Source organism: Branchiostoma floridae, chromosome 16 (genome assembly GCF_000003815.2).
Source record: "Branchiostoma floridae strain S238N-H82 chromosome 16, Bfl_VNyyK, whole genome shotgun sequence".
Classification (NCBI taxonomy): Eukaryota; Metazoa; Chordata; class Leptocardii; order Amphioxiformes; family Branchiostomatidae; genus Branchiostoma; species Branchiostoma floridae.
The window spans coordinates 3,579,923-3,592,834 of NC_049994.1; the positions used below are offsets into that span (position 1 = coordinate 3,579,923).

General features: G+C 40.8%; 1 protein-coding gene across 1 annotated transcript in view; it reads right to left on the minus strand.

Moving 5' to 3' along the window:
• LOC118403263 (cytochrome P450 2U1-like) overlaps window positions 1-1,991 on the minus strand; it is a 66,744-nt gene extending 64,753 nt beyond the window's left edge. The window contains exon 1 of the mRNA XM_035801873.1: window positions 1,734-1,991. Coding sequence (XP_035657766.1) covers window positions 1,734-1,907 — 174 coding nt within the window. The 5' untranslated portion in view covers window positions 1,908-1,991. The remainder of the gene's footprint in view (window positions 1-1,733) is intronic.
• Window positions 1,992-12,912: the final 10,921 nt, after the last annotated feature.

Sequence of the window (12,912 nt, forward strand, 5' to 3'; positions counted from 1 at the left end):
TAACAATGGTATATTTCGCCATTTTAGGATAATATTGTTGATACTGTCTTAACTTCTGTTATGTATGTATAGTTGCAGCCCATATATAGCAACAGTTTGTTGTCGCGTTCACACCTTTTATATTATGTATGCATTTAGGCTCTCTTTGATGTGTAGTCTCTGGTCCCTGTGTTAACAATATTACCCTGTCTGCCAGTTCTACTCTACAAGACAATAGGATTGTCTGGCAAACACAACCTTGTATGGTAGATCAAGGAGCTTTTATCAGATAAAAGCTCCTTGGGTAGATGTAAAAGGACTGTTTCATCCATAGCAATAGAATAATACCGACTAATTAGTGTAGGATATAAATAGAACAACATTTTAGAGTCCGAGAGATCAGTCCGGGTACGAGAAGCACTATAGTAAACACTACCCTGGAATACCCGCCGAGCCATATTCCGTTCCGTGACTGTAACTGTGAGTATAGTATAGTATTATATCTTTGGTAAAACGCAACGCAATGTCCGATATTTCTATGTAACCTTGTCACAACGGCTCATGTTTATGGATTCCTTAGTGCACTGATCATTCTTGTTGACATGTATACATATTGTTGTATTGTTGTGCCTCAATAAATGATTTATTGAGGCACAACAATACAACAATGTGTATACATTAATGTATTTCACTGGAACCTGAATCTAGTCGAACCGTCTTTACCTTTCCTACGTGTTAGACTTAAACCTGGGAATTTCTTGCCCTGTGTAAGAACAATAAGGAAGTGCTCCCACTGTGACTTGTACAGCAGTTTGAATGGTGGATTGACCCCCATAACCACATAAACTCATAAACAATGGTCAGAGACAGATTAGCATATTACTGGTCACTGATTCAAATACTGTACTGGTTCAAAGTACTGGTTTTCATAGGAAAACAGTCATTCAGGTATTGACATTGGCTTACCTTGTTATCAAACGCCTGGTAATTAAGACTTACCTTGCATAAATAAAGATTACATAATGTTAATTATCACCTACGGTACCTGCCTGTCGAAAACATTGAATATCCAACAATCCCAACTGGAGTTATCCTTCTTATTTAAAGTTAGAAACAAAAAGGTTCACTGCAGTTCTAAACAAGCCGCTAGGAGGCCCAGGTATACACCAACTGTTTGTTTGTTTGCAGCAAGGCCTATCTACCACTTCAAAATCACCCACCTGGCACAAGCAGACAATTTAGCGTCCAACTTTGAACCTCCGCTGCAGTACCGCAACTCGCCGCTAGGAGGCCCATTATCGAACTTGACCTTCTTTTTCCCAACTACCAAAAATCATATTAAACGATCCACAACGTCTTTACTTATGTTGTCCGCAAATGAACGGACACACATACTCGCCCCGATGCAGTGCCGATGGAAAGTGCCAGGTGAAATTGCCGTTTTCGAATAGGACCTTTGCAACCGCTACTCAAACACCAAATACCATGTCCATCCACAGCTACTCTAGTTATATGCTGTTGACCTACATATAGAGACACAACATCATGTCTTAACCGAAAATATTGCCTTAACTTTACGATCCAGTATATCCCGTAACTTTACGATCATGCTAAATACCTAATATCTAACGTTTCCTGTCCGTTTTAGGTCACTGAGGTCATGGGCTTAGGCAGTTTTCCCCCAGATAGAATTGGCTATTAGATATCTTTCCGTATGCTAGTGGCGCTGATAGAATATAGTTTCTCGAGGTCACCTTGGCTAACATGGTGATGTTTCCGAGAAGCGGCCAGCCCCTGGGTCCGGGCGGGAGGTTTTTCGGCCGCTGGAGATACAGATATGTCAGCAGAAACACACATGTAGCCGCCATGGTCGTCGGTATGTCAGCATAATGACGAGCAGACGTCAGAACTTCCAGCAAAATACTCATCGCTGCACTCTTAACTGCGTATATGTACAGAAATCGTTACAGAAAACGCTGCAGAAACGTTACAGTCACAAAACTGTTGGTCTCTGCCCTCTACTGGCTGGGATACCCCAATAAATACACATGGGACGTACCAAAGCAGCTTGATAGGGGTGACCTGATAATTCCCAAACAGTGTATTCAAATCTCAACCCAAAGTCATAGTTTTTTTCTATAAAAATAAGTTTTTAATGCTTTTGTCAATGTAGTATATACATAGAATTGTAGCACGATTGATGATAGAATAACCAGCCAACTCTAAAAAAAAACATTTATAGAACCAGTCCCTCTCACTTTCAATGAAGGCCAAAAATACTGCTCTGACCATGCAGACGTTGAACCCTTGCGTCATCTAAGGTGAATGACCGCACGGTCACGTAGGCAACTACGTATACAGCTATCATTGAAAAAGCAAACAACACCATGAAATAGAGAGGTTAAATCTTAACCATGTAAAATCATCTGTTTTTACCGGTCGGTACAGTAAATTCCAGATACTGTCAAAAATCAACATATTCAAATTGTATTTTTTAATCAATGGGTGGCGATATATCATTCTATAACATCTCCTTGTGATGTTATTCTGCTATCACATAAGTACTGACGAACACACTGTTGACCTACACATGAGCAAACCTATAGCTTTTTAAAGTGAAAATTTGGAGCGTACTAATATAATGTCAGTTTCTGTCCCTCTCTATCTATTACACATATATATTTCTTATATCTGTATGTTATTCCTGTTTCTCTTATTTTTATGGTATTTTGATGGTTTCTCGACCTTGCATAATTTTCATGTTGGTGTTCATTCGAATATAACGTTACCATACTAAGCTTTAGCCGGCGACCTGAAAACCGTTCATGTAATTCCATTTAAGTTGTCAAACAACAGGTACGTTCCGTACAGACCTGATCTTACTCTACTCTGTTCACCAGTTCACAATCTTAATACACGTACAGTCAAACCTGTATTAGGGGCCACCTCTACAGAGGGGCCACCTGTCCATAGTGGCCACTTTTTGTCGTGGCTTGGGCATTTTATCTACAAGTTGCCACCTCTATACAGAGGCCACCTGTCTATAGTGGCCAAATTTGTCCGGTCCCTTGAGTGGTCGCTATAGACAGGTTTGACTGTAATTGTATTCCTTCTGAGCTACTGAAGCTGTTGTTTAGGAATGCGGTAATCAGTGGGTGCAGTAGATGTATGCCAAGCTGACCGTGAGGTCATTGACCTCTATTTCAGGGACTTTGCCTACTTTAATTGGCCTCTCGGTCACCTGCATGAAAACATAAGGCCACATGCATGCTGATTTCATTGTATAAATGATATCCGATTATATACATGATGTGAAATGATAATCTCCAAGAGAAGGTTCGGCTTCGGCTGTTTTTGACATATGTTTTTGTCGGGCTTTCTATTTTGTACCTCTTTCTTCGCAATGAAACAAATTATTTGGCAACACATTTAATTTAGAAGTAGAGTCACCAATGTATTCATAGGGCTTAATTGTACAGCACTGTAGCACTAACGGTACATAGTACTACATACTAAAGCCATCTATATTTGCATTTTGCGACTTGCAGTCGCAAAATGCCTTCTGGCCAGTGTAGTCGCCGTTGTGGTGTTGAGATGAACGGACCTGTTCAATCCATGCCAAACCTTTTTTATACCTGTTTAAACAGGTATTTCTTCAACATGTTCGCACTAACGCAGTGGTAAAGTTTACGCATTCTAAACCAATGCACCCGGTTCGAATCCGGGGAGGTAGATTTTTTTCAACTTTTTTTTTTCTTTTTTACATCCATTAAAATACTAATTTTTACATCCATTTGGCCACACCAATTTATTTCTTTGGTTAACGGATTCGCCTCTTCGTTTTTTTGCCGAATAGAAATAAAAATAAAAATAAAAAACTTAAAAATGTCCCGCAACAGAGCTCACTCAAAAACAGGCAATGTGTAGTGAAATTTGCTGCAGTTCACGCAAATTTTAACAGGTGGCGTCTAGATCTGCTGCAGTTCAGGCACATATGTGAATCTCTCCATGCGCCAATATCAGGTTTAGTTACTCTGTTCTATTTATATGACATTCTAATAACTAGAAAAAAACGTTCACACACGCAAACATTGGCAAAATGCCAGCTTTTTTAAAAGCACTTGTTTCTACTGTATTTACTGCGCAGACTCAAACGCTTCGGTGTGTCAGCCGTCGACCTAACAACAGTCTTCACAGCATACATCCGTCCGGCACTCGAGTACGCGACCCCTGTATGGCGCTCTTCCCTCACTGTGAAACAAACCGCTAGCCTAGAACGCATCATGTTTGTTATGATAATTAATGACTTTTATCTCCATGTTGTCCAGAGCCAGGGTTCTATATATGTACAGTTATGTTGCAAAAAACATAATGTGGCGGAAATTTTCTCTGTACGTGTTGCAATGTGTATATATTCTGATGTTAGGTCTTCAAATGTGCTCGTAATCATAAGCCCACACTGATTCGATTTTATGGATGACATCCTCTGTACACCCAAAAGTGATGCGAACGTGCGCAGAAAAAGAAAGATAATAAAAATGTGCCTGAGATCCATGTGATGATAATCAACCTCAAAAAGGACTGAATGATTAACACTACATTATAATTGTTTTTAATTGGGCGGTAGTGACGGTACAGGTAGGTCGTCTTATTTTAGAAGATAACGTAAACGTGGGCCTAACCTAGGAACACCAAAAACGGATATGTTGTTCAAATCCTGTCGGCGCATTGCCCTCTCACGCCCACTTTGTAACGCCGCTCTGCGGAGGTCAAATAACTGCAGCCGGCTCACACAAGACAGGCAGTTTTTTTTTTTTTTTATTGCAACATATATTTACAAGACATGGTGACGGCACACTCAAGTCGTGACTTATATTCATGCCGCCACCGCAAAAGAATACAAGTACATGGATAAATAAATACAAGATAACAAAACAAGATAACAAAATAACAAGTAGGCAAAGCATTGAAGCAAAAACAACAAATGAAGATTCAAAGATATAAACTGACAATATGATGATTAACTAAGTCCCTTTAGACTGGTAGGATGATGTTTAGTCATTATTGAAGCGATTGGTATCTATTAAGAAAGTCTGCACAAACATCAATATTTTGGAGTTGTCTGCAGAGGACAGAAAAGAAGATCCATTTAAAACCAATTGTACTAAATTGTCGTCGGATAGATTGTCCATATCAAAACCTACCAGTCTTCTCAAATTGCCGAAGAGGGAAGATCTCTGATGATTGTAGTTAGGGCAGTGTAACATGAAGTGACTGATACTTTCACATGGATAACCACAAGAACAAGCTGGACTAACAACAAGTTTACGGGTGAACAGACTTTGATTTAAACTATGGGTTCCAAGACGAAAACGTGTGAGTACAGCGCAGGGGTAACGGGGACCTGACGCGAAGTACGAAACAAGGACGGGGCAGTTGCGTAATGGAGCGCATTTATACACGAACTGAAAAACCTTCACAATCCAAACCTCTATAAGTCGACACCTTCCGTGACCACGCAGCACAGTTTATATTTGGCTGCATCTCAAATAAGGCTTTTTACCCAACCTTCAATAAGTTTACCCATACTACTTTATGTACCGCGTCATAGACACCCGGGACTCGTGCATAAATAGTGTTATGCTACCTCTAAGGAGTCTATACTGTGTTTTGCTACCTCCAGGGAGTCTGGTCTCCCAGGGTAAGACGCATGCGTTTCCCTGTCTATCCTCTGACAGTCCCGGGGTCCCCCCACCCCCCACCCCACCCCCCTCTCCTTACACTGCCGTCTTCACTTTCGAGGGGACCACATGATCACAATAGATTCAATTAGAAGTTAATCAATTTAAACGACGGACGGTATGCACGATGTGGCTGTAATCTCGTGGTGGTACGCTGACTGGAATGCGAGACAAACACTGAATTATTCAGTCTAGAATTGCGTCAACTGCGACCTGTACAGACACTCGCTACCACAACTCGGGGGTAGACCTACATGTGCCGGCAGGGTGACAAGGCTAGCCTGGAGTCCAGCTGGATAGCGACCTTCGGGAGCGGACCAAAGCGAACATGGCTGGACTCCAGGCTATAACAAGGCAACACAGGCAAAGTTTCCAGACCAACTGCCACTTCGCACCTGCCGCCATATCACAAGCCCCATACCTTACCTCAGCCATCTTTTGAATGAATCTCCATAGTCGGTCATCCCTAGGATCCTATCTCTCTCTCTCTCTCTCTCTCTCTCTCTCTCTCTCTATCTATCTATCTATCTATCTATCGATCTATCTATCTATCCACCTATCTATCTATCCATCTATCTATCTATCTATCTATCTAAGTATCTATCTATCTATCTATCTATCTATCTATCTATCTATCTATCTATCTATCTATCTATCTATCTATCTATCTATCTATCTATCTATATGTATATATATGTATTTACTTAGTGTGTGAATGAATGGAGCAGTGTGATTTTATCACCCAGAGTTATAGAGTTTGTGCACGCCATTCAGCTCACAAGCTGTATCGTTTGGGCTCGTGAATTAAAAAAAATTACAGTCACGCATTCAAGATAATCATTATTGTGCTGTATCGTTTGTGCTGGTGAATAGATAAACCATTAGTAGCGTTAGCGGCAGGATGACAAGGCAAAACAGAAAACTAAACCCGCATCTGGCGCCATAACACTTACCTCACCCATCATTGGTCTTCCATTCAATCCCCTCTATCTCCCTCTCTGTCTGTCTCTCTCACTCTCCTTCTCTGTCTCTCTCTCTCCCTCTCTATCTGTCTGTCTGTCTCTCTCTCTCTCTGTCTGTCTGTCTCTCCCTCTCTTCTCTCTCACCCTTCCTCTCTGTCTGTCTATCTCTCCCTCTCTCCCTCTCTTCTTTCTCACCCTTTCGTTCACCTCTCTCTCTCTCTTCCTCGCTATCCATCTTCCTGTCTCTTTTCCCTTTCTATCTATCTCTATCTCACTATCTTCCCTCTCTGCTCTCTCCCCCTCCCTTTCTCTTCCTCTCCCTCTCTCCCTACCTATTCTCTATATATAGATTTCATTATTACTTAAGCGTGTTTCTCGACGGAACATCGCAATTTTATCACCCATTGTAATAGAGTCTGTACACGCAATTCAGCCCACAAAAGGCTGCAAGCTGACAACGTAACACTCCTCACATTTGATGATTGTATTGTATTCCATCGTTTGTCCTTGTGAATAAATGAACCAGTTTTATAGTCGCACATTGAGACTAATCAGTTTTAGCTCTGGCTTGTGGATGGGCGCTCGTATCGCTACTTTGGGGCGTCGTGGGGACATCTCTTAAATCACATCCAGTCGTGCTCTAGTCTAGTAACCATACCAATGGGAGCTACGGTATGGGGAGTGTAGCCCGCCCACCCAGTACAGCCCGCCCAGCAAACGCCGAGGATTTTTTCACGGGGTAGGTTTAAGTTACAGCGCCTTGCTTGGTGGTGATAACTCGAAAGGTCAGCCCAAAAGGACAGGTTGCTAGAGACACACCACTGCTTAGCAGACTGACTGGCCGGGAAAAACACCCCTAAGCCGCCAAGTGGAAAACGGTGTCATGCTTTGGTGTTGGAAAACCATTCTGGTAACGGTATGGATGCTACACAACCTGCAAGGCCGAGCCCAAGAGGACGGTAAAGTATAACCATGTTTTCCTCTTGCTTGTGTAAATAATATGTTTGGTTTTATGACTTACTTAACTATCAGCGGAAACCATACTAAGGCTTAGGTCTCATTTCTAAACCGGGGCCCAGCCGGGATGTTTGCGGAAACGAAACGAAACGTAAAAGTGTTTATCTAGGAATATACACAAATTATGCTCATTTTAAGACTTTAATGCACAGACTAATATTCTTTTTGCGTTCTGTGTGTTTTGTTGCCTTTTATATCATATTTTTGTTTTTCCGAAATTTTTCGAAATATAGCCGGCCGGGCCCCGGGTTGGAAATCGGGACCTAAGCCTAAATCGTTTCTTCCATGTTTAGATGACTGCCATGCTGACATTACCGGACAATCCTCTGGCTACGTGTACTCTCCCAACTACCCTGGACAGTACGGCAACAACTTGGTCTGTTCGTGGACCATAGAGGTCGGCACGGGGCAGGGGGTGAAGCTGATTCCGGTATCGTTTGCTATAGAGGAAGACTACGACTGGCTTTACGTCTGGGAGGGAGAACTGACCAACCCCTCCTGGCTGGGATCGTTCACCGGTAGGGTTATCTCACTTCTGGCGTGAACGTTCATCTTTCAAGCTAGGGCCTGGAAAATGTCGTGTTACTTGCTACCCAACCGGCCCTAGCAAACACCTAGTGGGCTTTTTTAGCCGGCCGTTAACACCTAAATGTCCTGTATTTCATTCTAGAGTTAACACTTTAACAGTCAATTTAACGACATTTGCCGTTTACACACAAAGTCACGTTCGGATAGAATCCCATCTTCTCCCAGCAACTTAACAGCCTCTTGCCAGGCTGCAAATTGAAAGTTGACACACATTTTCCTCAGTTTCAAACCATCTATGCATCGCCCTCCATGTCTTGCAAGTGTTCGCGCCAACACTCAGGGCACAGACTGACGTGACATACGGGCACGTTACGCATCTCGGACGGTCTACGTCGTTTCGCTACCACCATTCTACGGCCAGATGATTTTGCGCAGTAGCGACATGTTTTAGTGGGTTTCCCCTGGCTAACGGTGGTTGCCAATGACTCTCGCATTATCCAAGGTCTCATCCATCCGTATTTGAGAGACTTGATACCGCCTTTTGTGTTGGACTCCACTCATTACGATATACGCAACAAACAAAATATTCAGATACCTATATGTGCTACAGATAGTTTCAAAAGATATTTTATTCCCTACGCTACTTATCATTGGAATAATCTGACTCTGACCGATTGCTCATTGAGCCTTCCACTGTTCAGAAAAAAAAATTGACCAAATCTGTGCGCCCCGTCCTTGTTTCTTTCTTCGCGTTAGATCCTCGTTACCCCTGCGCTTTACTCACACGTTTTCGTCTAGGAACCCAAAGTCTGTTCACCCGTAAAATTGTTGTTAGTCCAGCTTGTTCTTGTGGTAACCCTTGCGAAAGTATTTGTCACTTTGTGCTACACTGCCCTAACTACACTCAACAGAGATCTTTCCTCTTCGGCAATTTGAGAAGACTGGTAGAATTTGATATGGACAATCTATCCGTCGACATTTTAGTACAGTTGCTTTTCAAAGGATCTTCTTTTCTGTCCTCTTCAGAAAACTCCAAAATATCAACGTATGTGCAGACTTTCTTAATAGATACCAATCGCTTCAATAATCATCATATAATCAATAAAACATCACCCTACCAGTCTTAAGGGACTTAGTTACCTCCATGAAATGTCACGGAGGTTATATTTTCACTAGCGTTTGTGTGTCTGTCTGTCTGTCTGTCTGTCTGTCTGTCTGTCTGTCTGTCTGTCAACAAGATAACTCAACAACGGCTGATTGGATTAGTTTCATACTTGGTGTGATGGTAGGGTGTGATGAAAGAGAGATAATTAGATTTTGGGCCCCCTAGCGGCTTCCCTTGGTACTGCAGCGCAACTTCCGGGTTCGCTATCTCGTGCCCTGAACAAGCTATGGTCACAAAATTTGAGTATTAGATAGCTCTTGTGCTCAGGAATAAGTGACATAACTTTGGGCCCCCTAGCAATTAGTTTTGAGATAGAAGGGCATTTTTATTAAAATCTTCTGAAGTGGATAACTCAAGAAGGGAACAACGAATTTTTATGATTTTTGATATGTAGGTACCTTAAACAATGGTGTACAATATGAAATACTAATTATGCAAAATAGGATTACATTTGCATAATTAATGAGAATAATCTATCATAGCGGGTTTTTTCAATGTGTCTCTTGTCTCGGACATGATATGGTCTTGACATTTTATTGGTAGATAGCTTTTAGCGTCATGCCGAATTGGGATAAGTTTCAGCCCCCTAACATTTATTTTTGGAACTGCAGGGGCATTTTCATCAAAACATTCCAAGGAGGATAACTGCAGAAAGAAATGACGAATTGACATCATTTTAGGCATGCGGGTTAACTGCTGAAAGGAATGACGGATTGACATCATTTTAAGCATGCGGGTAGCCTAGGCAAAGATGTTCATAATGAGATACATGTTATGCAAATGGTGATTTAATTTGCATAATTAATGTGCATATTGCATAATTCTATTGTTTTTTTACATCTGGATTTCAATAAATGTAACACATGTAAATTATGATAGATGGAACATAAGCAGATACCAAATATGCTAATGAGGAATCGATTCGCATTATATACGCCCAAAGTGCCAAACTGCTCAATGATTATTGATTGGAATTTTATACTTGTGACATGCGTACGTTAGTCAATGATGAACATCACCATGCATAAATCATGAAAATGTGCAAGTCATTTGTATAAAATTTACAGAAGCTCTAAATATTACATGGAGGTATGAGGTCGCCGAATTCTAGTTAATTATCATATCCTCAGTTTACATCTTCATTTGTTCATTTTGCTTCAGTGCTTTGCTTTTTTGTTATCTTGTTTTCTTTTCTTTTCTTGTATCTATCTACCCATGTATTTGTATTCGTTTGCGGTGGCGGCATAAATATAAGTCACCACTTGAGTGTTCCGCCACCATGTCTTGTAAATATATGTTGCAATAAAAACAATCGTTCAAAGAACTCAACCTTCGTGAAATGGGTGAGGATGTGGTGGTTTGAGGGTGTTTTTATAGACATCTCATGGGCTAGGCTAACAGTATATGATACGTCCGATTAGCAAAATTGTCCGGAATTCTACAGGATTTTTCCGCGCCTATGTAGTTGCATCATCCCGTTGGAGTGGAATAATTTGGGTTCACAGATGGTATTTGGAATGCAGATAGTTTTTGTTATGAACTGTGAGCGAGCGAATGAGTGAGATAGCTCTGGAGATGCCTTACATAATCAAATTTTATTATACAAGTCAGGGGCTAATTTGCATAGATAATTAGGACAGTTTAAAAGCCTACTTCATATCATAATAGCAGATACTCAAACATAAGACACATGTAACTAACAAAGAGAGAAATATTAGCCTAACTGAGTATGTTCGATTGGGCCACAGCAAGTAAATTTTATGGATGACATCCGCGCGCGCATTAATGTTCGCCTGATTTCAGGGAAAAAAAACAAGAATTTTTTTTTTCTGCAAGGACCGTCAACATGACGACAAAGTAGCAAAATGAGCGAATATGTTTTGTTGTAGCCTAATGATTGTACTTGTACAAGTGACACTTGCGAGGTACCCAGGACTGTAGTTGCAGAAATAAAACTTATTGGATATATGGAAGCTATGAGTGTGCTTACCAACTTTGTTGATGATGCCAGTCTACAGCACTATATAGTGTCACTTTTACCACACCAGTACATGTCTTATAAACAGGAATGAATGCCTTGTTGGCTCTGATGCCATGTTTTGTCCCTTTAGTTCTTTTTACAACAGTGGTCACAACTTTATGGTGCCTATTTTTGAAAATGTAGCCATCTTGTTTGTTTCTACCTATCTTGTTTTATTCGTCCGATCGCACGTTTTTTGCAGTCTGCAGAGGATGTCATCCATAAAATTTACTTGCTGTGGCCTTGGTTAAAATTCACGAAATTTACAACAGGTCTTACGCACGTGCGTAATTGCATCATTCCTTTGGAGGGTAATAACACGGGAAGGGTTGACGGATCGTCATGATTTTTGATCTCTAGGTAACTTGGGGGATGCCTTCTAAAATCAAGTATTTTATGCAAACCAGGGGCTAGTTTGCACAATTAATCAATCCGCAGCATTTCATAACAGGACAGTCAAACGTACATGTATTAAATTTGTAAAAGAAAAAAAAAATAGATATTTATAGATATATAAATAGATATCAAATATGCAAATTGCTACCTAGCTCAGCAATGTAGTACGTTATATACTTCCAATGTGAATAATGGACTATCGAGATAAAACATGTCAATATTGGCGGCTTAATACATAGCATGGACGTTTCCACAAAGTAATATAGTTTTCTTGTACAACCCCTTTAAGTATAATATACAACTGCTGCAATAAGGAATAATTATTTTCGACGTGTTGCTTGCAGCAATGATGATGTAACATTCTTTGTTTCACAATGCAGTCCACTACATTGTGTATCCCATATGTCTAATGTACAATCCCTATAAACAATCTCATTAATGACTACAAGTTACTGTGAAAACAAACCCTGCTTTTTTTCAACAATGTATTGTACCGGTAGTAACTGTTACATGTACAACCCTTTTAAAACTTATAATATATGCCCCTGTATACAATATCATCATTGCTCTTATTCTTGGTGTACAGATTATCAAATCTTATGGGAAACACGTACACCCCACCATGTATAATGTACTGTCCTTATAGTACCATTTTTTGTTGACTTTTGGGGTCACTTCCTGTGGAGACGGGGTAAGTGCAGCGTGGTAGCAGCATGACGTAATACCACCTAAATATAGCACGATTGCGTAATACCCACTCAGTGCCACTGTAAAACCCATTTTCCACGTACAAACATCCCCTGCAAAACCATCAGAAGCCACTAGACGAAAAAACACCTCGTACGTTTCTTCTCCTTCTCAAGAACTACCCACATACGAAATATCAGAGCAATCTGTCATGGTCTTACGATGCTGGACTGTTCACAGACATGGCCTATATGAGGTTTCTACCCATCTATCAACTTTCGTTACGGCTCCATTCTTTCTTAATTCATTAATAAGAAAACAGTTGAAGGTCAAAATGCCAATTTAGCCAACCGAGATACCTTAAGATCCATCAACCCCTGCTTGCACTATTCCTTCTCAAAACCTAAAACAAGAATT